Genomic DNA, 23,209 nt, shown 5'->3' on the forward strand with positions numbered 1-23,209 from the left:
GAATACAAGCCAAATTTGATCCTGAAATGTTACATCAAAAGATAAACGGAAAATAAACCTAATTTGTCCTAGTTTATTTTCTCAGGCATATTTCAGGTTTTTATATGATAGAAATTGAATGCAGCTGGTAAAGAGCATTTAAAATTGAACTGTAGCTAGTGAAACAAACTAAAGGATACAAGAATAAACCAGAGCAGTCTCATCTCGCTTTTAAGTAAACAGAGTTACAATATTCTACCTAGTAAAGTTAAAGACACTACCTAGTCTAGTAAGAGAACTGAGCTGGAGAAGGATGTTCCCTCTGGGTATACTGACAACTATCTGATACACCTAGTGTATTAATGTGGGAAGTCATTTTCCCCAGACACATTCTGGTTTCTGAAAACATGGGGCTGGACTCCTCCAACTCCTGTATCTTTTGTGAAAAGGAGTTGGTGCTTAATAGAAGAGGAGAAATCATCAATGTAATGCCTAAAAAGTGCTAAAAACATTATAACTAGAAAAAACCACCAACCATCACTAGGAAAAATAGAAATCCAACTCACCCACCCAAGGACAGTCATTTGCTTTTATGCTGCAAATGTGATCAATACCAAAGTTTCTACTTATATGGATAAGAGGCAACACGGTATTGGTTCTCAGGGATTTAAGATAAACTAAATACAAGTTAGGAAAAAATAATCCACATTTTTAATTAAAAATTTTAATAAAATCTTTCAAACACTGATATAAATAGATACCAGCAGACTGTTTCCACTTTTCAAAACTACTAAAGACGCTAACACAATACACAGATACAGGCAATAATTTCATCTCTAGCCCAAATGATCTCAAAATATATTGAAAATTCCTAAAACCTTTATCAATTTTAATTCCCTGAAAAGAAGAAAGCTAGATTCCATGTAACACTTTCAGTAATACAGGTGGATCCTTGTTACGCAAGGATTCCGTATTTGTGAAATCACCCACTCAATAAAATGTCTGTAACCCCAAAATCAATGCTTGAAGCCTTTTCACAGTCATTTGCGGGCATGTTGCAGAGCAGTGAAAAATCTGAGTCGCCCAACGCACACGTTTCCGGCTGAAGTCAAACAAAGCAATGTTTGCCTTCTTATTTCAGCTCTTATACTATAAAGATGTGTCCTTTTCTTGGTCTATTTAGAGACACATTTTTGTGTTTTTTTCTTCTTGTTGTCGTTGCTGTTGGTGATTTCACTGTTTAAAATGGCCCCTAAGCATGGTGCTGCAGTGCTGCCAATGATGTGGCTTGTGGAGAAAATATGTATGCTAGTTCAGGCATGAGTTAACTGCTGTTGGCTGTGAGTTCAATGTTAATGAACCAACAATCCATACCAATTAGACAGAAACACATATAAAGCAACGCTATTTACTGACTGATGACAAGGTGATCAGAGGCTCGCAGGAACCTAACCCTGTATTTCCCCTAGGAGCAATGGTTCAGTATCTACTAATCCAGGATTTGGGGCTACTTCACATAAAGAACCCAAGTACCACAAATAACAAGAATCAACTATATAAAATAAAACTAATTCCAAAATGGCTAGATTATAAGTAAATAAAATAAACAAGTGGGATTTGAAAAATTGCCAGTTTCAGTTTATTGCAAAAGCAAAATTAAATGGTAATTAAGAGATTTATTTGTTTAAAAAATGCTAAGAGTATTAGAAACCCTAGAAGAATGTTTATTTTTAAATAAAATTTAAAATATTTACCTAACTCAAATTTTTCCCCTCTAGGAACCTGTACACCTGCTAGGAACTTGTATTTTCAGTACTGTTTTAAATTTCTTTAAACTGGAAAACTGCAAGTTATTGAGATAATAACTTTTTAAAATATTCTTTTACCAAAGGAGCTGCTTATAACATTAAAAAAATTTAAATAGCTTATATACATATATTTTCCAAAAACAGGAAGCGATAACAGCACTCAAATGCTTGTACTAAAGTTAGATGAATGAATTTTAACTGTGTACCAGGCACCAGATGCTGAGAACAAAAAACAAAATAACTCATGGTTCTTACCCTGAAGGAACAGCTCACGGAGCACTACAAGGATATACAATTAGATATTTATAATAAATTTTAGAAGATCTATAAAATAACATCACTAAGAAGGTACAGAAGAACAGAAGAGGGATGAATTAGCCCAGGAAGTCGTCTTAAAACCAATACATGATTTATACAGGTTTATACAGATAACTCATTTTTATAACCTATATCTCAAGGTGCTACAAACTTTCGGATATTCAGATTTAGCTAATATGTTCCAAACACCTATATCAGGGCTCAGGCAAGCCAATCAATGTGTGAAGTGGGCTAAGCGAGGTGCATGGCTTGCCTAAAGGGGACAAGTGGCTTCTCAGGTCTACTTGGGTGACTTCCTGTGGGAATGACTGCTAAATGTTGCCAATTGTTTGATAACAGCCAGCCTAGATTTTTACTTTTAATCTCTCAGTTATTCAGTGCTGACTCAATTTTTAAAAAGAACAAAAAACACTATGAGCCAAACTATGGTCTGTAAGCCACCAGTGTGCAAGCTCCAGTCTATACTTTAGGTCAAATACTTCCACAGAAGTTACCCCCATTTAACTGTAATGTTTTGACTATCCTCTTCAAAAGAGTCTTAAAGAAGTAGGTAGAATTTAGGTAATTAATGAACTAGAAATCCAGATGGAAATAACTTATTCTTCAGTAACCACAAAGTATCCTGAATAATGTTGCTATTCTACTATTCATCCCAAGAGAAAATTGAAGGTAGATTAAAGCCTTAGGAATAAAGGAACCTTTATGTGGTCACTTGATGTGTTCGCCTACCACAATGCCATAACAATTTTAATTACCTGCATCTGATTTCTTCACACGACCATCAAACTGAACAAATGTTTCCGATGATTGAAAAAATTACAACGACCTCATGACCTGTCTAGGTAACCATTATATCCCCTGACCCAACAGGTTTTATCCACAAGGTTTAACCTAAATCCTTTCTACGCAGCTTTCCTCCATTACTGTCTGTCTTATCCTCAGTGGACATGATCCTCATAATAAAGCAAACATTCAGAAAAGAATGTGTAAACAGAAAAGAGACAATAAATCAAAGGCAGCCATATTTTAGAACTATTTTAGCCATGTAGAAAATAGCCCATATTAAAGAAAAATTCATCTTAGTAATTTTACTGATGCAACTAATAAATGTGACATGGCATTTATTCACAAAAATTATCTGGCTTACATTTGAATGCTTTTATGATTGGTGATGGGAAAGTAAAGATCATAAACATTAGTAATTGATTCTTTCTACCACTTAACATGTAATGGAGGAAATGGGATTGGGTTTTACCAAGCAACCTTTTAAATTTCCTAATGATCTAGGAATATATCACATATTACATTTTAGAAAGATCAATTTAAAATTAGTAAAAATCTTAACTGGGATACAGAACTGATATAATGACTGGAATCAAAACCTGGAAACAAGTGTAGACCCACATATAAAATGTGTGCCACTGAGCTGATTACAACTCACAGGGATTCTACAGGACAGATTAGAACCACCCTATAGAGTTTCAAAGGCTGTAATCTTTATGGACTCAGATTGCCACGTCTTTCTCCCACAGAGCAGCTGTGGGTTTGAACTGCCAAACTTTTGGTGAGCAGCCGAGTGCCTAACCACTGTACTAGCAGGACTCCTTCACATATATAACAGGGCTGCCTAAAAATAATATACATACTAAAACATATATGTACACACATGTGGTTAAACACTCAGCTGCTCATTGAAAGGTCGATGGTTAGAACCCACCAGTGGCTCCGCAAGAGAAAAGACTTCGCAATCTACTCCACTCCTGTAAAAACTTACAGCCTAGGAAAACCTATCCCTTTCAAGACCCCATTATTTTCTGTTACGAATTTTTTTTTTTTTTAATACCATGTGTTTTCATTAATGGAAGCATGCTGAGTCATGCAGTGTGTTTAAATTTTTGGTTGGTAATATGAATTTTGAGAAATATCATTTGGGAATACATGGGTCCCACAAACCTTGGGGGTCCGTGAGCATCAGGTTTGGTGGGTTCCTGTCTGTTGTACCAGTAATGGGTGGCAGGATTTATTGCAATACATAAAAATACACAAAAAAACAAACCTATAAGGTCTCCCTAACTATGACAAACTAAAACCCAAACCAAACCCATCACTGCCGAGTTGATTCCAAACCATAGCAACCCTATAATCAGAGGAGAACCACCCAATAGCGTTTCCAAGGAGCGGCTGGTAGGTTTGAACTGCAGCCTCAGCTCTTAACCACTGTGCCTCCAGGGCACCAACGATCACAAGGAAACCATAAATGTGCTTACAAGGCTTATCTAGTTGTACAAAAGCCAGGAGACAAAATTTTTACCCAATCATACTTCCTGGATGCACTACCTCACATTTACACCTGATACTCCAGCCATTTTGCTTCAATGGACTTTTTTTAATCTTTCACAGTTACACAAATCCCCACTGGAGCGCAGCAAATACTTTTAGCAGGAAAAGTAGAGTGCCAAGAAACCTGAGAGCCAGAAAAAGTGGGTGGGATACTCACTTTCATGACTCATGAGTCATGAAAGGGCTATGAGGCAATTCCATTTTGTCCTATAAGGTTGCTATGAGTCAAAATGGACTCAACAGCACACAACAACAAGATATATAATATTAAAAAAAAAATCTAAAAATAATAGTCTTGAGAGTGTTCATCTCAACTAATACAAAGTGCTCTCTCTATTCCACAAGTAAGACAATGCACTGGAAAATGCATTGTTTCTTTTTAAACTCTTTACTAACATGGAATGACCATCTCAAAAGCATTGCTTGTATACAAAATTGTATACTGTATACAGTATACAATTTCCTGAGGGAGATAGCGTAAGAAATTCTGATATTTAAGAAAAAGAAGAAAGCGTAGCTAAAATAATAAAGATTATATCAAATGGAAATGAAAAGACTAAAAGACCTTTAAGTGCCTTTTTTAAAAAATCACTTCATTTGGCATTTTGTCAGTTTCCTCCACCGGTTTTTTTTTCAACTCATACACAAAAGAGAATATTAAATGAGTTCCTTTGAATTCATGTCCCAACTTACCAGTTGTCACTATATTGTATTCTTGCTTCATCTATCCTCCCTAACTTATTCTTCCCCAACTTAATAAATCTTATTAAACCAGAAAGGTTTAAAATTATCTTTCATGAAGTATTTTAAATAGCACAAATATACACAAGTATCATGTATACATACATACAGAATTATGTCATTAACTAGTTCAGGTGATGCTTTAGTATACTGCTTAAATATCCTTCCCATTTAAAGACCAATGCAATACTAGAAAGGAGTCCTGGTGGTGCCATGGTTAAAGTGCTCGGCTGTTAACCAAAAGGTTAGTGGTTCAAGTCCATCAGCCTCTCTGTGGGAGAAAGATGTGGCAGTCTGCACTGGTAAAAATTATAGCCTTGGAAACCCTACAGGACAGTTCTACTCTGTCCTATAAGGTTACTGTGAGTCAGAATCCACTCGACAGCAATGAGTTTAGTTTGGTTTTGGTTCTACCAAAAGCACTGATATTTTGGTATGACAGCACTGATTTAGTGTTAATCGTATATAAATGTTCTTAGGAAATCAGAGTAACATAAGGTGATATATTAAGCCAAGGAAAATAAAACAATGTAAATATCAGAGAGAATTTTTAAATTAGGGATTACATCAACCATAGCTTTTAAAAAACAGCTTAGTTCAATTAAACTAAGACAAGTATCTTTCACTAAAGATCACTGGATTTATTTCCAAATAAGTTCTCTCGCTCTTTAAAAGACAACTACTTCAAAACAACAGAAACATAAAACCAATTCTGAAATGAAAACCATCACTACTGTATTGAGATGTGACTATAAAATAATGCTTTTTTTAAAGCAAAATGACAGAACTTTTTTCATGCAAATGAGCCTTCTCCCATGCAAAATAATCACTCCCAGAGGCAATATATACTTATTCCAATAATGCATCCACTACTCAAAATATATTTGGAATTCTTTCAAAGTTACTTTCAGAATTGACAAAACATAGTTCTAGATATGCTCCCTGGTAGCATATTTTTATCAACCAAGGATGAATTTAATTTTGGGGGGGAAAAAGTCATTGGAACAACTAGTGAATAAACTGGGAAATGAAGCTGGGTTAATAAAAAGTGTGATTATTTAAGGCAATGAAGTAGACTTTCTTGTAGGTTTATAAACTGGGTCAAAAAACGATTCTGAAAGAATTCCTAAAATTTATAAGAAATTACAGCAATACTGGGTAAGTATTCCCTCTTAAGGTGACCAAATGAAAGATAATAATCATTTGGAAGCATATTTTCCCATGGATTTCCTTATATTAAAAATTAGTTTTTTGGCCCATTTTTTGTGTGTTTAATTTTGCAAGTCACCTCAAATCCCTTTTAGAAAAAGATAAAGTATAAATCCATGTAAAAGCAGGCTTTATTGCTTTAAAGTCAAAATTATAAATAACGAACCTTCCGGCTATGAAAACCCATTCACCACAGGCCCTGTCACGTTCAGCCCTGTCCCATTCGACTTGATATAATTCATGGATACAGTTGGATTCTTGACAAAATTCACTGGATTCTAGTACCAAATTATTACTTTTATCTTCACAACTCTCCTGGGATTGAGCCCTCATAATATATTCTGATTAGATTTTCTGTTTGGTTTTGTGAGGGTATTTTCCAATTTGGTTTTATTAATAATTTTATCAACCATAACCCTAGTTTTCTCTTTTTGAAGGTTTTTTTTTCTGTTTGTTTTTTAACTTTTAATCTGTAACCCCAGTTTCTCTGTTCAAATATTCAGTGTATTCCTTATTCTAAGTTACTTAAGGGAAAAAAAAAAGTTCAAAAGCTCTTTAATAAAAAAAAAAAATTACTAAGGGGGATAATGAATTAATTTTACTTATCAAACTACATCTATTTTTTGTATTTCTTTAATCTTCAATTTTACACTTGTGATCCTTTCACAAACTGATAGACCCCTCAAGACTAAGTCAGAGGAGGCATACAGATTAATAACATTCACTGACTTTGAGGTGTTCATTGTCTAACACACAAATCTCTTACATAGAGACAATCTGTTTGGAGGCCTGTGGGATAAGTGCAAATTCTACATTTTCCAAGTTGTAAGAAGGAGCCTCTGAGTACTTGCCTCGTGACTTGTGACAATAAGAATTTCTTTGGCTTTTTTTGATGAATATTATCTTCCTTGGTTTGTATCAAAGACTGTTCAGCAAATGCACTCTTTAAAGAGACCTCCTGTCATACTAAGAACTTCAGAGAGATACATCTAGTTTACACCATCGGCTCAACTAAGCTTACGTGCCATATTCATTTTAATTCATCACTATTTCAAGGAATGCTCTGACTTGTATGTCTATAGCAACAGCACACCAATACTGCAAAATACTTCTTACTTTAGATTGTTTTTCCTCACCTCTTTAAACGCTTCTAATGCCAGTAAGTTTGGTGAGGATATACAACTGCTGACAGAAACATGATCTGAGTGTCTAGGACTCTAGTTCAAGTAAACACGCCATGCAAAAAAAAAAAAAGGTTAATTTAAACATCAAGTGAGCTGAGTCAATTCCAATAACAATAAAACAAGATCAGAGTGCATCTAGTATGCATGAGGGAACAGTGATCAAAGGTCCTGAGATGCTTCTGCTGGTAGCTGATTTACCAACACACCAAGAGGTACTTTCTCTAGCTTTTCTTTTGGTACACCTTAATAGCTTTGGTCTATCTTCTCTCCCCACACCTTGGGCTTATTAATGCAAAGTGGTTAGATTTGGGATAACACATCAAACCAAAAACCAAACCCATCGCCACTGAGTCGATTCTGACTCATAGTGACCCTACAGAACAGAGTAGAACTGCCCCATAGGGTTTCCAAGGAGTGGCTGGTGGATTCAAACTGTTGACCTTTGGGCTAGCACCTGAGCTCTTAACCACACATAGTACATGCTTAATAAATCTTTGTTCTCTTTCCTCCTGACAATTTCTTGGAGAAACAGAAGAGACTGAACACTGGCCATATAGTATCCACTAATTCTGAAGTGGTAACAGAAATACAGAGCATATTACTAGACTTACTGAAATGGCTTGTGACCTAAAGAGGTGTTGAAACTGAAAAAAATTGAAATATGCCTCTTTTTTGGATCTGAGCTCAAGATTCACAAGGCACACACACACACACAAGCAGTCTTAATTGAAAAAAGAAAAATCAAGATGATTTCCCAAATGAACCAAGAAATGAAACATTTTCATAATCCTAAACAAAGAGTGGCTCTATGTTTATAAAGGGCATTAAATAAACATTAAATTGCTCCATCCTCCTCAAAGATACATTGCCCTGCTCTCCCTTGGGGCTAAGACTTCTGTAAATTTAACAATTCTATATGCATAATTTTCCTGTTAGCTGCATGGGACTGCATGTTTAAGTCTTTCACGCAACTGCAAAGGTCAACTATTTATTTCCATCTACAAGTTTTATTTTAGAAAAGCAAATAAATCCCCTTTTATTTATCAGAAGCATATCGGTGATGTCTGTCATATGGGAAATTTTTAAAATTTAAGTAAGGATCTTTTCCCTGACTTGTTTCCTTTAGCTCAATTTTGCAATAAATAGCCCTTCAGTGCTTTATTTCTATGGAAACATAACTTTGATGCCAAAATACCTTGTCATTAAAAGCTGCCTAGAGAACTCTTACTTTAGATTAAGTTCATGATCATCTGTAATTACTTACAAAACAATTCAAAAACAAGAGTGTTTAAATATTGCACTGATAACTGCCTAACATTCCATATTGTTCTACAATTACAGAGGTGCATAATTAATGTTTTTCTCCTTATTCCTTAGATTTCCCCTTCGAGCCCAAATTCAGTATATTAATACTTTGGTATCACCAGTGAGAGGAAGAGAACTAGTTTCGTTACACTAATAATTTTATATACATTATTTCACATTTAATCCTTATACCAACAGTTTATCCCTCTCCTTCCTCAGCCCCACCTTTTTTTTTTTCTTTTTAAGTTAAGTGAAGAAACTGTGACACAAGGAACCTAAGTAACAAGAGCTAGTACAAGGCATAGCTGGGATCCAAACCCAGGTTATCAAACTCTGAGGTTTCCGTTTATCCTCCATACTGCACACCCTCTTGGGCAGGGATAAAAATAAGAACGTATCTAAACTCAGAGTGTATGAGACATATCTTTCAAAATGGAAAGACGATTCTGCTGGCTTTTTCAAAAATCATTTCTTACTTGCAGGTTACTCTCACTTAATAGCTGTTGGGCAGCATTTTGCTCCATAAAGAACCCACATTTTGAAGATGAGCTGCCTGTCAGATGGCGGTCTGTAACGATGAGAGGGTGACATGAGTGCTCTGTGTCACTCATTTAATCAGTAAAGATTCTCTCATTTGTCACCTCAGCAATAGATTTCTAGGCATATCATTATAGTAAAACCTGTGAAAGCCACAACCTTGTAAGGTAGAAACCTGTCAGAGAAAGAAAACTAAATATTTTCCACTAATAGAGTACAACAGAAGTGTGTTAAGACTATACCCTCTCAAAGGTGGAAAATTTGCAGGACCTGGAAAAACATGGCAGTCCCATTGAGCTCCAGCTCTCACGGGTTTCACTGAATAAAATTCAGTAACAGAATACTGAGAGTAATGAAAACCACAGGTCTGATTTTGACATCTGACAAATGAAAAATGAATTAGCACTGAACAGGCTGAAAAATGCTGATCCTCCTTTGTTTTCGATTTTCACTCTACTGCCCTCTATTAGGAATAATACATTCAGCAACATTTTTAGCACTCCTCTGAGCAAATAAAACCAAAGAAACAAAATTCACAAATAGTATATATACTGGTCCCTTCCTTCTGTGGACAGGGACTAGCTGAATTAAAGAATGTTCTTGCCCTTTCCCAGGTCCAAAGATCGAATCTCAGGTTGACTTTCAAGATATTTTTTGGCTTCTTTTATCCTGAGGAATGTATTTATCAGTCTGACTCACCTGTCTGTCTCAACATTCTCATAAAAAGGCTAAAGATTACTCTCAGATAAGGTCCACAAACACAAAAACTATGGTCTAGAAAGGACCTACATTAGAGCAACTTAATAAATTAAAAAACCACAGTACCCAACAAGCCTAGTTAAGAGAAAAAGAAGCCTAAAAAAAAAAAAAGAGAGAGAGAAAAACCCCTATCTGCAGAGGAAGCCAAAATGGAAAGCACCAGACTCTGACATCCATTATGTGCAAAGAATATCATTAGAGTGATGTGAAGTAAGAGAGGAATATAAGTAGGCCTTCTAGATAATATTTTATATAAAACATAGTTCATTCAGAGTCAATAAAAAAGTTAATACATGGCTCTTATTACCTACATGTTAAATACCGACATTTTTAAAAAAACAAAATTGTATCATGGTAAAATATATAATAAAAAATTTTACCATTTTAACCATTTTTAAATGTACAATGCAACGACAGTAAATACTTTCAAAATGTTGTGCAACCATCACCACTATTTCCAGAATTTTCCATCACCCCAAACGCAAACTCTGTACCCATTAAGCAATACCTACCCATCCTCCCTTCCCCACAGCCCTGGTAATCTCTAATCTACTTTCTATCTCTATAAATCTGCCTATTCTAGATATTTCGTATAACCTGTTGTCTTAGTTATCTAGTGCTGCTATAACAGAAATACCACAAGTGGGTGGTTTTAACAAAGCGAAATTTATTCTCTCACAGTCTAGCATGATACAAGTCTGAATTCAGGGCATCTGCTCCAGGGGAAGGTCCGTCTTATCAATCTTCTCCTGGACTAGGAGCTTCTCTGCGCAGGGACCCTGGGTCCAAAAGACGTGCTCTGATCCCGGCACTGCTTTCTTGATGGTATGAGGTCCCCCCACTCTGCTTGCTTCCCTTTCCTTTTATCTCTTGTAAGATAAAAGATGGTGCAGGCGACATCCCAGGGAAACTCCCTTTATATTGGATCAGGGATGTGACCTTAGTAAGGGTGTTACAATCCCACCCTAATCCTCTTTGACATAAAATTACAATCACAAAATGGAGGACAACCACACAATACTGGGAATCATGGCCCAGCCAAAGTGATATACACATTTTTGGGGGGACATAATTCAACCCATGACACCTGTAAAAACCTATCGCTGTCAAGTCGATACCAACTCATAGCAACCCTAGAAGACACAGTAGAACTGCCCCCAGAAGGTTGGCAACCGAGCTCTTATCCAGTACACTACCAAGGCCCCATTTCATATATATAGAATCATTTATTTGTTCTATTGTATCTGGCTTATTTAATTTAGCATAATGTTTTCAAGGTTCATCCATGTTGTAGCATGTATCAAAAATGTCATTCCCTTTTTTGGATGAAAAAGATTGCATTTTATGTAAATACCACTTTTGTTTATCCATTCAGCTGTACAGGGACACTTGGGTTGTTCCTACCTTTTGGATATTGTGAATAATGCTGAAATAAATGTTAGTATACAAGTATATGTCTTGAGTCCCTGTTTTCAAATCTCTGAGTGTATGCCTAGGAGTGGAAAAGCTGAGTATATGGTAATTCTATATTTAACTTTTGGAGTAACTGCCAAATTGTCTTCCACAGCAACTGTACCATTTTACTACATTTCCACTAGCAATGCACCGTGTTCCAATTTCTCCACTTCCTTGCCAACATTTGTTATTTTCTGGTTTTTTTTTTTTTTTTTATAAGAGCCTTCCTAGTGGTTGAAGTGGTGTATCACTATAGTTTGATTTACATCTCCCTAATGTTTTTTAATGTGGCATAGTGGCTAAGAGCTACGGCTGCTAACTGAAAGGGCAGCAATTCAAATCCACCAGGCACTTCTTGGAAACCCTATGGGGCAGCTCTATTCTGTCCTTTAGGGTTACTGAGTCGGAATCAACTCCAGCAAAGGGTTTGATTTTTTTTTTAATGACTAATGGCATTGAACATCCTTTCATGTGCTTATTAGCCATTTGTGTATCTTCTTTGGAGAAATGTCTATTCAAGTCCTTTGCCCATTTTTTAACTGGGTTGTCTTCTGTTATTGGGTTGTAGGAGTTCCTTCTATATCCTGGATACTAAACCCTTATCAGGTACATAATTTGCAAATATTTTCTCCCATTCTCTACGTTGTCTTTTCACTCTCCTGATATTGTCCTTTGATGAACAAAAGTTTTTAACTTTAACGAAGTCCAGTTTATCTTTTTTTCTTTCTTTTGTGGCCTGTTTTTTTGATGTCATAATTAAGAAATGTTTGTCAAATCCAAAGTCATATAAATTTGTGCATATGTTTTCCCCTAAGAGTTTTATAGATTTAGTTCTTAAATTCAGGTGTTTGTCCATTTTGAGTTAATTTTTACAATAGTGTAAGTTAAGGGTCCAACTTCATTACTTTTGCATGTGGATACCCAGTTTTCCCTGTACCATTTGTTGAACACGCTATTCTTTCCCCGTTGAATGGACTTGCCACTGTAGTCAAAAACCAACTGACCATGTAGATGTAAGGGTGTTTTTCTGGGCCTTCAATTCTATCCCACTTGCCTATATGTCTATCCTTATGCCAGTACCACACTGTTCTGATTACTGTAGCTTTATAGTAAGTTTTGGAATTGGGAAGTGTGAGTCCTCCAACTTTGTTCTTCTTTCCCAAGATTGTTTTGGTTATTCTGGGTCCCTCGAAATCCCATATGAACGTTAGAATAGGCTTTTCCATTTCTGCAAAAAAGCCATCGGGACTTTATTAGGAACTGCATTGACTCTGTAGATCGCCTTGGACAGTATTTTAATCTTAACAATATTAAGTCCAAGACAATCAGAAAGAATTTGTTTATATCAATGGACGAGTTTTTTGTTTTTAAAAAAAAAACAATTGAGTATATATAATATTTGGAACTGCTAGTGGCATAATGGTTAAGCGCTTCAGCTGCTAACCAAAGGTGAGCAGTTTGAATCCACCAGGCATTCCTTGGAAACTCTATGGGGCAGTTCTAGTCTGTTCTATAGGATCGCTGTGAGTCGGAATCAACTCAATGGCAACGGGTTTATATACAATATTATACAAAAATGTTAAATAATCTTACACAGAAAACCTGTAAACAAACTAATAAAGATTTTTTTAATGCACAGATGACTTCAATTACAAGAATAATTGATGATCAAGGGATCTTCTCTGATATAGCACTAGATGAAGATAATGAGGTTCCCATGAGAACGGGTTATGTGACTGAACACTGTGTCACGCTTCATTGAGGGGGAAAAGTTATTATAAACTATAAGCAAAATTACAAAATTAAAAAAAATTAATATGAGTAATGCTATGAGTTTCTCTTTTAAACAATTAACAAAAACAACCATACTGCACCCCTTTTAACATCTTTCTACTGAAGGCCTACATAATCTACTTTAGGAAAATTACAAGTTTAGAATTATTATAAATACAGCTTAAAAGTCCTCGGGCCCATGTATACATTCTTCTTCAATTACCCTCTTACTATTAGTGACAAATGAAAGTTTGAACATGATTTTCACCACGAATTCTATCAACCTCAATAGCTGACATAAAGGAACGTATTCTCAAAGCAAATATTCTCATCTATCGATACGAACATATTATAAATAAGTTGAAAAACCAAAAGAAAACAAAACCAGGACATACCTCCCCCTCGAAAAAAATAATAAAAAGGCCTTTTATGGCCTTTTCCTAAAGGAGCTGTAGTGGGGCAGCGGGTAAGCGCGTGGCTGCTAACCAAAAGGTGGGCAGTTCGAACCCACCAGCTGCTCTGCAGGAACAAGATGTGACAGTCTGATTCCCTAAAGATTTACGGCCTTGGAAATCTCATGGGGCAGTTCCACTCTGTCCTATAGGGTCACTGTAAGTCGGAATTCGATTCAAAGGCAATGGGTTTGGTTTTTGGGTTTTTTGTTGTTGTTGCCTTTTTCTAAAAAACTAAAAACAGAGTTTCTTCCTTATGAAAATAGCTCAAATCTCCAAAATTAGATTCTACCCCCTAGCCTTTCCATGAAAGAGTTATATACATTTCCCACAATGAAATTAGGGGGAAAAAAACCAGAATTCGAGAAGCCCTATGTAGCCATTTTCTCACAACAAACTTAAGCAAAGTTTACAGTGTGACAAAGTAGGTCATGAGCCATTATCTGCTTTTCTCAATATGTGGGCCATTCTAAAACATGCAACCCTTTGAGATACGATGTCCTATCCACACACTTCAGAAGCATCAATCCTAGGCTCACTATGTTCTATTTCACTACATTTTGACTCTGATACTAGTAACCCATCTATGCTGTAAAGGGCAGTTCCATATCACTCAGAACAGTTTCCTAGAATAGCCGATTCACAGATTACACTGTTGCTGTTGTTGGGCTGACTCACAGCAACCCTATATGATGGAGTAGAACTGCCCCATATGGCTTCCTAGGCTGTAATCTTTACAGGAGCAGATCACCAGGTCTTTTTTTAGGGGGTTTAAACTGCCAACCTATCGGTTAGCAGTTGAGCACTTAACCACTGTGCCATCAGGGATCCTTTCAGATTATGCTAGATAGCTGTTTTATAGTACTTCTAACCATTTTATTTTACTAAAATTAATGCTTTATTGGGCTATTCCTCCCCCCAAGTAAAAAAAAAAAAAAATCAAGTTTACTGGATTCTTCTCTGTTAGGAATAATAGCATACAAAGAAGGTAGCTAGTTATTAAAAGAGCTACTATTTTTTTTAAAAACTTAATACATACTGAGCTAATACTAGAGAAAAACAAAACAAAACAACAAAATTCCTCTCTGAATTCCCCCAAATTCTAAAGCCAAAATATACAGGGGAAAAAGATGAAAAAGAACACTGTGCCAATTTCATTCTGCACAGAAAACTGGCATTTCCCATAAAAACACAATGAAAGGAGTTCAGAGATCAACAACATAAGAAAAAATGTCAGTGGTGCTGGTAGAGTTAGAGCACAGAAGTAAAACAATTGTAAACTGAAAAATTATATTCAGATATAAAAGTGGTTACAGACTAGGTCCTAATAAAAAAATATATACTATATAAAAACAGGATACTGTATAAAGGAGCCCTGGTGGTTCAGTGGCTACACTGCTGGAGCGTTCAGCTACTAACCAAAAGGTCGGCAGTTTGAACCCACCAGCGGCTCCACAGGATAAAGATGCAGTAGTCTGCTTCCATAAAACTTGTTCATTCAATAAATCTTTACCAGGCACTTACTTATGCCAGGCTTTATGCTACACATAGGATACAAATGTGGGGGAAAAAAGTTCTTGTCCTTGAGGAACTCAAGCTACAATTGACATATAAATTGCTCTGAGAGAATGACTTAATCAAGGTGCTCGGAGAGCACAAAGAAGACAATGTCTCAGAGAAGGCTTCAGAAAGGACATAGTCCCTTTCTAAGGACTTACTCTTTAAAGCTATTACATTTATTCCAGTGATATTTACCTCAAATACTCAAAGCTTTAAAAAAAAAAAGAAAACCTACTTCTTTTAGACCTGTTTCCTATTTTATGGCCCGTATTTCTGGTGAGAAGTCCCTGAATGGTACAAATGGTCAATATGCTCAAATGCTAATGGAGAGGCTGGAGGTTTGTTCCACCCAGAGGCACCTTGGAATAAAGGTCCAATGATCCACTTCTAAAAATCCAGCCACCGAAAACACCCCAGAGCACAGTTTACTCTGACACACGTGGGATCGCCACGAGTCAGCGTCATCTGGCAACTGATATTTCTTTCTAGTGAAAAGTCTTAGTACTTCAAGGATATGGTTTGTTTAGCTGTTTTTGTTTTTAAATAGCCAAAAGTTATTTAGAGCTAAATTCAGTGAATACTATTCTCGAAACCCGGTGTGAATATAATAAAGCCAGTAAGTTTTTCTATGTGCTCAATAAACTTGTTTTTCTACATGCTTTATAATGTGAAGATTGTTGCAATGTATATAACCTTTCAGCAAGACTACTTCAAAGGGCTTTGCCCTTTTGAGTGCTTAAGTACTGGTTTGTTTACAAAGAGGGGGATGGGACTTAATTACTTCCAAATTAGACCTCATTATAGGTTCTCATTATTGGAAATGACAATTTAAACTTCTTATATTCCTATATCTTCATACATCCACCACCCACCTGTCAGTTTGTTATACTGCAGGGGCTTGCATGTTGCTATGATCCTGGAACCTATGCCACTGGTATTTCAAATACCAGGAGGGTCACCCATGGTGGACAGGTTTCAGTGGAGCTTCCAAACTAAGACAGACTAGGAAGAAATGCCTGATGATCTACTTCCAAAAATTGGCCAGTGAAAACCTTATGGATCACCACATGGATCACCACAGAACACTGACTCACTGGCTTTGGATATGTCATCAGGAGGGATCAAGTGCTAGAGGAGGACATCATGTTTGGTAAAGGAGAGGACCAATGAGTGAGGGCATGGGTGACCGTCTATGAGATGGACTGGCAACGCGGTCTCAACAATGGACCAAAACATACTAGCAACTGTGAGGATGACACAGTACCGGGCGACATTTTGTTTTGTTGTACATAAGGTCGTCATGAGTCATAGTCAACTCAATGGCAACTAACAACACATGCATACGCGCCTAGGTTTGAATCTCGGTTCAGCTGTATCCCAGGTAATATCCTCGAACACAGTGCTTAATGCCCCTGTGCTCTCATCTGTAAAACGGAGATGATGGTAGTATCCGCTTCACAGAGTTTTTGTAAATATTAAATGAGATAATTAATGTAAATGAGATAATCCATATATTAAATGAGATCATGTAAAGCACTTACAACAGGGCCTAGCACAAAATAAACACTTAATAAACGTTATTACTATTATGCTAATATATAAGCAAAGTATGTAAGTGTCTAGACTAAGAGTAATCATTAAAATATGAAGTGAAATTAAAAAAAACCAAAAGGCAAATAAAAAAATTATAAAGAAAATGTTTTTAAAGATAGAGACTAAAATTCACTGACTTTTACAATAAAAAAGAAAGTTCATTTTTCATTATTCTGTGAGAACATATAGTTATCTTACTGGTCAATAACAAACTGTGCCAGGCACATTACAGGTTCTCAATAAATATTCATTGCATTGAACTATATCAATACAGTGAGATAATCTTAATAAACAAGGGAAACATTTTTGACCCCATTCACTCATAAATCTACTTGAGATCGTATGTCTTTCAGCTACTGAATTATCTTGCCATTCCATTCCCTGGACAGCTAAAATTCTTGGGCAAGACATTTTAAGATCTCCTCCCCATTTGGACAGCAAGACCTACATTTAGAAAATACAGTGCTTCAACCTGCTTTCTGACGAGCGTTCCTCAAAGTGTCTATGTATAATGAGGAAAATATAAAAGAGTTAAATGTTACAAAAACAACCCTTAGGCAATAGAAAAACAAATAAATGACAAAGAATATAAAAAAATAAAGAGAAATTCAAATCAAGGGCCGTCTGCATATTTTTAGTATATTGTTTGATAAAAATCATGATCCACATCTGTGTGACAAACCAACAAAAACCCACTGCCGTCAGGTCGATTCCAACTTATAGTGACCCTAGAGGACAGAACAGAACTGCCCTACAGGATTTCCAAGGAGTGTATGGTAGATTCGAACTGCTGACCTTTTGGTGAGCAGCCAAGCTCTTAACCACTACGCCACCAGGGCTCCAGCTACGTAGCAAGTGCCTACAAACTCATAAATGTGTTCATTTTTATACATTTATATTACTCTCTTATATTTGCAGTCTAAATTGCACATCAAATTGAGATTTGTCTAATTTGAGATGGAAGTCAGTTTTCTAACATGGTTATATAAACTGTTCCCGTTTTTTTATATATATATATATACTGTTCATCCCAACTACTACTTAAATGGATTGACATTTTCACCAGACAGCAAGTATTTTAATAAAAACTTAATAAATTCTGAAAAGATGGTACAACTGACTTAATACTTTGATTCTTTCAAATGTATCCCAGAGACAGAAAGGGAAAAACAACACAGTGCTGGTGTTTAAGGGCTATCTGATAATGAACAAAGCTCACAGTTCTGGTTTTTAAAAAGCCTTTTACATGCTTCCTGTGCCATCATTTCAATGAAAAATGAATACACTTTCCATTTGTGTTAACAATAACATTAAAAAATTTAACTGATAAAGTTTTATTTTGTGGCAGAGTGAGAGATAAAATGTCATCCCTGAAGAACCACTTAATAGAGTAAAAGCCAAAAATGCCCAAGTAAGTACACACATTGTTTAATTTTACCATCTCATTCTTACGAGGGTCTCTCAAATGAAATAAAATAATATAGCGCTTGTTCAACCTAACTGTACAAACTCATGAACTAAATTTCTAGGATATCAGTGATTTAAATATTTACAAATCTCAACGGAAGCAGCTTGATGATAAGACCTTCTGGCAGTAAATATGATTAAATCAACAAGTGTTTGCTGAATTGCCTACTGTGGACCCACTGTGCTATATTCAAAGGTGCAGTGCTTAAGCAATTAGAAAATGTTACTCACCTGCAAGTGTATAATCCATATCAAAACCAAAACACTTTATTTTTTCCATGGCTAAACTTCGGTTCACAAACACCCTACAGAAAGGAGTAAAAAATGGTTCATCAATTAATACTGAAACAAAAAAATTCTGAAATATAATGAAGCTATTTGGATACTTCTCTAGATGTTCTTATTTGAGTACCAATATTAAGATTCATAATAAAAATCATTCAAGTCCTTCTTAAACCATCAGTGAAATCAGATATTACATGAAAATTTGTGAATCTGTCTCTTGTGTCCTGGCATTAACAGTGTACTCAAGATTTCAGGGAGCAGGCTCTCCTTTTCAAAGTCTGACCCCATAAAATAAGCTTATTTATGGGATTTATTCACTCATTTACTTATAATTCATTTAATAAACAACAGTTCATTAAAAGCCTACCATACGCCAGATATTAAAGACATAAACACAGATTCATTTAACAAATGTTTATTGAGTATATGCCAGATACTGAGATATGGCAGCAGACAAAAGAGTACCTGCCCCCACAGAACTGATGGCTAACTTAATATTTCTATCCTTGAGAACTCAGTCTAGAGGAGAGACTTAAAGGCAAATAATCACAGCAACTCAGTAAGTGCTATGAAATAACGAGGAGAAAGCATCAATTGTTTAGAGGACAGGAAGAGATGCTTGAGCGGAATCTTTCAACAATCAGTAGAATCTTTCCTGTAGAACAAAGCAAGAAAGGCAATCTTTTCAGAGGAATCAAGCAAGATCATGGTTTACAGGGTTTACAAATAGTTTATTGTGGCTGGAACTGAGGAGCTTTCTTAGGTTTTGTTTTTCTGTTTTTGCAGAAGAAGGTTCTCAAGGGGAGTGGGGGAAGAGAGGACTAAGAGCTATTAAGCTAAAAAAGTTAGGAGGGGTCAAAATCATGAAGATTCTGTATGCCACGTTACGGAGTTGGGACTTTATACTTCAGGCAAGAACAAGGCAATCGGTTGTAAGGAGGAAATGAAATAACAAACTTCAAAGAGATCACTGGGAAAACTGAACATGTCTCTAGTATGGCAGATTATCACTACGATAGTCTTTTTGGGTAAATTTTAATCATCCATGAAAATAAGGATACCCCTTCTACCTGATCTACAGGTTGGTGACCAAAATTAAAACTGAATTCTTACCCTCTTATTACCAAACCTCTTCTTTGCCTACATTTCATAAGTAACTACAAAAATGAGAATAATACAGATCAGTGGATCTCAAACTTTGGTGTGCATCAGAATCACAATAACCTAGGAAATTTGTTAGAAAAAAAGATGCCTGGGCTGGGCTCCCCACTGATGATCTAGGTCAAAAGGGTGGTTGCACCAAGAGATGTAGGAGACTCCACTGGGGTGCAAGGAGAAAATATTAGATCTTCCACTGACAGTTATTTAATAATTTTAAAAGGTCTAATTTGTGTATCTACCACCCACCTGTCAGTTTGTCATATTGTGGTGGCTTGTATGTTGCTACAGTGCTGGAAACTATACCACAGTATTTAAAATACCAGCAGGGTCATGTGTGTTGGACAGGTTTCAGCAGAACTTCCAGACTAAGGCAGATTAAGAGTAAAGGCCTGAACATCTACTTCTGAAAATGAGCCAATGAAAATCTTACGGTTAACAACAGACCACTGTCTGATATGGTGCCGCAGGATGAGCCCCTCAGGCTGGAAAGCGCTCAAAGATACCAACAGCCATGCAGACGGCAGAGGGCCAGGCAGCATTTCACTCTGCTATACATAAGGAAGCCATGAATCAAAGCTGACTCAATGGCAACTAACTAATATGTGTACATTTTATACTATATATAAAGACAGTAGTATAGATAATTTATAAATAAGTACATAAAGAGATAAATATTCCGTTTCTTTACTGACACTCAAGCATTTGGACACCACTGACCTAGGTAATAACTTTGTTTTTCTAAATTATAATAGAAAACTTTTCTTCTCACCTCAAAATGTATGGACTAACCTTAAACGCAGACAAATTTTCAAATATTTGCTTAAAAATACTTCAGCCAAGGACTTAAAATCAATAGGCCTTTGAATTCAGAACTGTTACCCTATTTCTCTGAAAAAATGTGAAAATCATTACCTATTTCACAAGCTTAACTGCTATGCACATTATATTAGCTCTATAAAACTCTTAGTTCCTGCGAGAATATACATTTATCAGGTCTTTCCCTAAGAAAAAATCTGGTCTTTTGGAAAATCAATATTTTGTCTTGAGTTCATATGAGATGTGAGGGGAAGAAAAGAGTAGTGGACAGATGAAAGATGCAAGAAAGCAGAGAATAAATGGCATCTACCCCAACATTCTTCTTTTTTAAATACCCCAAAGTCCAGATATATCACCATGACCCTTCTACCACTTCATCAAACTTTACCCAGCTTTTACTGATAAGTAAGTCTATTTTACTATCACCTCTTTTCTCAGTTACAGAAATCCTTTTGAAAGCACAACAATGATGAAAGATACAAAGTAACAGTTCTAACTCTAGAAACTAAATGTTACCACCGAAGCTTAGGCTTTTCAAACAAATTCTCAATTCAGGCTAGGGAGCCAACTGGATCAAATCCTTGATGAGAGCCCAAACAGCTGACATGTCTAAAATATTCTGTGGAGATACAGGCAGGAATGAATTGGGGAAGATTTTTCTTCCTTGTGATGTAATCCAGGAGACAGATAAGGGGAACCACATAATAAAAGAAACAGCTTTGATACTGACAGAAGACAGATACTAGCTGGGTTTCAGGCACAACTAAAATCACAAGAAAAAAGAGATTTTGCTCATGTCCCTCAATCATAGCTAAGGACAGAAAGAAACTATCAACAGATCCAGTAAGGTAGTTACCAGTTTCTTTCTTGGGTAGAAGAGAGGGTAAGCCTGTACTGCCATGGAAATCTATCAAATTGCGTTTTTCAAGGACATAAAGGTCACAAGGCACCTTCATTAACCATACAAACTCTGGGAATGACATACCTAAGGAATATGAAATTCTTCTGTTTTTGCAGCAATAATCACTGCTAAACATCCATCGAATGACAGTCTTTCCTCTCTGCTTAACTAGTCACTTTAACTATTCAATCAACATGTTTACGAAATACCTACTACAAAGTAGCTACCATTTTGTGACATATATCCCTAGAAACTGTCCTCCAAGGAAAGCAAGGAAAGACTTTATAGGTACCTCAAATGAGGAAATAATAGGTTTTCCTATGAAGATCTTCCACCAAATATCCTTTATCTTTTCATCTTCATTCAAATAAGTAACCTCGCCTACAAAAGCAATTCCTGAACTTAAAAAAAAAAAAAAAGAAAACACTCCTGTCTCTTCCTCTAATTCATTTCTATTATGATGTTTATAAAACAAAAAGAAAAACATATATTCTCATTTCTCCTAACCAATGCTACAAAACATGTGGGAGCAGGCACCAAGGGAATCAAATAATGCATTGTGCAAATATCTAAAGTGTGGAAGCAAAGCTATAATGACAAAATGGAACAGCTGCCTTATAGAGAACTGCGGTAAGCCAAATAACTATATATGCGAAGGCTTACAGAGATAATCAGCACCCAAATGCTGAAAGTATGCACTGACTTCAGCAGACACAGCCTTGAACCAGAAATGCTGTGTCTCCAGGATATAGGCTTCAGGAGAAACTAATCCCTTGGCCTCAAACTAATGACTATTCCTCACTGAGGTTACAACAAAAGAAAGCGTTAGGTACTAAATCAACCAAAGCAACTAACTGGCTCAATACCCCACCATACATTTAAAAACGAAAAGATCCTATCTGCTTGGGGAATCAAAAAATTTCTGTTGTTTCCAGGACCTTGACTGTACCTTTGCCAATGCGAATTTATTTGGGTCACTTTTCTAAATTATTAACCAATGGAACATATTTCACCCTACCGTCAAGAGTTTGACTATGCCTGTGAAATTAACTTTCCAAAGATCGCATTTTTAAAAAAGCACAAAATTGTCACCCTAGAAAGCAGGACTGAACTAAGCATCCAACCTTAAAACACAATCAGCCAGAAATTCCTATACACCAAGTCATGTACAAGGTACAGATCTGAGCATTAACAAGGGAAAAAAAATCTCGAGGCGGCAGACATAAGAACACTATGAAGTCAGGCACAGACTGAAGCACAAAGACAAAGGTAGCAGCTTTTACTATCATATCCCACTGCAGTAAGGCATGAAATCTGAAGAAATTCTACCCAAATAAATACAGATATTAGCCATAAAAATAAGACCATTAATATAATGTGCTCCAAGAAGAGGGATCTAATATTCTCATACTTAAGGAACACGGACATGCAATCTACTAAATTTGAAATTTTTTAAGCAGCCAACGCTTAATGATTTTGAGATTTAACTCATAATTCAAAGCAGCATTACCTCATCTGTCACTGGTTGCCGTTTTGCAAAGTGTAAAACTATCTGAGTCAATTAGG

General features: G+C 36.1%; 1 protein-coding gene across 4 annotated transcripts in view; it reads right to left on the reverse strand.

The window, feature by feature from the left end:
* Nucleotides 1–23,209, reverse strand: part of NT5C2 (5'-nucleotidase, cytosolic II) — a 91,956-nt gene that overhangs the window by 23,436 nt on the left and 45,311 nt on the right. For all 4 annotated transcript variants that reach the window (XM_049855942.1, XM_049855943.1, XM_049855941.1 and 1 more), the window contains one exon: nucleotides 18,712–18,785. In XM_049855942.1, coding sequence (XP_049711899.1) covers nucleotides 18,712–18,785 — 74 coding nt within the window. The remainder of the gene's footprint in view (nucleotides 1–18,711; nucleotides 18,786–23,209) is intronic.

This window comes from Elephas maximus, chromosome 16, assembly GCF_024166365.1.
Source record: "Elephas maximus indicus isolate mEleMax1 chromosome 16, mEleMax1 primary haplotype, whole genome shotgun sequence".
NCBI lineage: Eukaryota > Metazoa > Chordata > Mammalia > Proboscidea > Elephantidae > Elephas > Elephas maximus.